The 2,046-nt window shown below is 38.5% G+C and overlaps 1 protein-coding gene across 1 annotated transcript in view; it reads left to right on the top strand.

Moving 5' to 3' along the window:
* Positions 1–1,866, top strand: part of LOC104728011 (L-arabinokinase-like) — a 5,217-nt gene extending 3,351 nt beyond the window's left edge. Inside the window, exons 16-23 of the mRNA XM_010447054.1 lie at positions 14–182; positions 433–516; positions 628–753; positions 885–1,015; positions 1,085–1,166; positions 1,406–1,493; positions 1,624–1,667; positions 1,750–1,866. Of these exons, the coding sequence (XP_010445356.1) occupies positions 14–182; positions 433–516; positions 628–753; positions 885–1,015; positions 1,085–1,166; positions 1,406–1,493; positions 1,624–1,667; positions 1,750–1,866 (841 nt within the window). The remainder of the gene's footprint in view (positions 1–13; positions 183–432; positions 517–627; positions 754–884; positions 1,016–1,084; positions 1,167–1,405; positions 1,494–1,623; positions 1,668–1,749) is intronic.

The following is a 2,046-nucleotide window of genomic DNA, read 5'->3' as shown; positions in this document are numbered from 1 at the left end:
ACTTATCTTGCAGGTGTACCGATGATTTTGATATCCTTCAAGGTGATGTTCAAGGTCTTTCAGATACATGGGCATTTCTTAAGAGTTTAGCCATGCTAGATGATTTTCATGATTCTGCAAAGAGTGTGGAGAAGAAAACCATGCGTGAACGAAAAGCTGCTGGTGGGCTCTTCAATTGGGAGGTAATATATTTTTCTTCTAGCTCCAATAAGCATTCTACTAAGAAGAAATAGAAGAATGTTAATGGCCTGGGTTCATGCCTAAATGCCTTGCAAAAATAAACTTACAATGCCCCCAAAAGGATAGTGGCATCATTTCTTTTAATTGGTGCAAGCGTCTTTCGTAAGGAACAATCTTGCTATCAGGCTAAGTTAGCCTCTTATAACTCTTATTTTAGTTGTTATATGTTGAGAAATCTTAGTGCTTTTGCAGGAAGAAATATTTGTTGCCAGAGCACCTGGAAGATTAGATGTGATGGGTGGAATTGCTGACTATTCAGGAAGCCTTGTCCTGCAGGTCAAAATTCTGTACTATCGGTTTTGCGGGTCACTTATGTCTAATCTTTTTTTTTCGTCTGATCTATGATTGACCATAACAGTTATCTTATATACATTCTCTCAACTTCAGATGCCAATAAGGGAAGCTTGCCATGTAGCTGTTCAAAGAAACCATCCTGGAAAACATAGACTGTGGAAACATGCGCAAGCCCGACAGCAAGCTAAGGGACAAGTACCAACACCAGTTCTGCAAATTGTAAGTATGAGTGTTTGAATGAAGTCCCTGTATGCACAATATCGGCTTCCTTAAATAGTGAATTGGATTGTCCTAGCTTAAGATTTTTCCTTGTGGTCCTGCTGAGATTGCCTTGAATCTTTGTGTTTTAGGTCTCATATGGATCAGAGATCAGCAATCGTGCACCTACCTTTGACATGGATTTGTCTGACTTTATGGATGGAGATGAACCAATTTCTTATGAAAAAGCAAGGAAGTTCTTTGCTCAGGATCCAGCACAAAAGTGAGTCTTTCTTCTTTTGCTTGAACTACTTTCATGTTGATTTACTAACAAGGTTATATAAACTTTCAGGTGGGCAGCATATGTTGCTGGGACAATATTGGTATTGATGACAGAACTTGGTGTGCGTTTTGAGGATAGCCTCAGCTTCCTGGTGCGCATTTTCCCATCCTTTTGTTAAAAATTATCATCCCCTGCTGCAGATTCCCTCCCGATACAGTTTTATTTCTTTGTGATTTTTAGTTTTGTTGGTAAAATTTGTTTGCCCTATTCTTTGTTCTGATGTACATACTTAAGTCTAACATGTTCTAGGGGTGACATTATCAAAACAGTAAAGGAATAAATGCAATTGAAGATGCATGTCAAGAGTTTACTGATTATTTGTTTTCTTAGGTTTCTTCGGCTGTGCCTGAAGGTAAAGGTGTCTCTTCATCTGCTGCTGTGGAGGTGGCAAGCATGTCCGCAATAGCTGCTGCCCATGGTAATTCACTTTAATGTGTTGTTATAAATGAGAATTTTATGATCAAGACCATTGGTGAAAAACACGAAAATTTTGATTCTACGTATCTTACTTTTGTCTATTTTAACAATTGTTTGATATAAATACGTAGGACTGAGTATCGATCCGCGAGATCTTGCTATACTCTGCCAAAAGGTTTCATGTTCAGCATTGTACTAGCTCCTTTCCTGACATTGTGCAATGTTTTGGTTTTCTAATTCTCTCTGTTGCCTGCTAGGTTGAGAATCACATTGTTGGAGCTCCATGTGGTGTTATGGATCAGATGACTTCATCCTGTGGGGAAGCCAACAAACTTTTGGCCATGATCTGCCAAGTAGGTCTTAGTAACACCTAAGCTAGAAGTAAAAAAATATCATGATTTTTTTTTGTAGCACATATGATATCTTCTTTTCTTTCTGGAGATAACAAGGTCTGATCTACTCCTTTATTAAAAACAATCATGTAGCCTGCAGAAGTAGTTGGGCTTGTTGAGATTCCCAACCATGTCAGATTTTGGGGAATTGATTCCGGAATT

This window comes from Camelina sativa, chromosome 11, assembly GCF_000633955.1.
Source record: "Camelina sativa cultivar DH55 chromosome 11, Cs, whole genome shotgun sequence".
NCBI lineage: Eukaryota > Viridiplantae > Streptophyta > Magnoliopsida > Brassicales > Brassicaceae > Camelina > Camelina sativa.
Note: the sequence above shows the minus strand (reverse complement) of the source record. Positions and strands in the feature narration are given on the sequence as shown.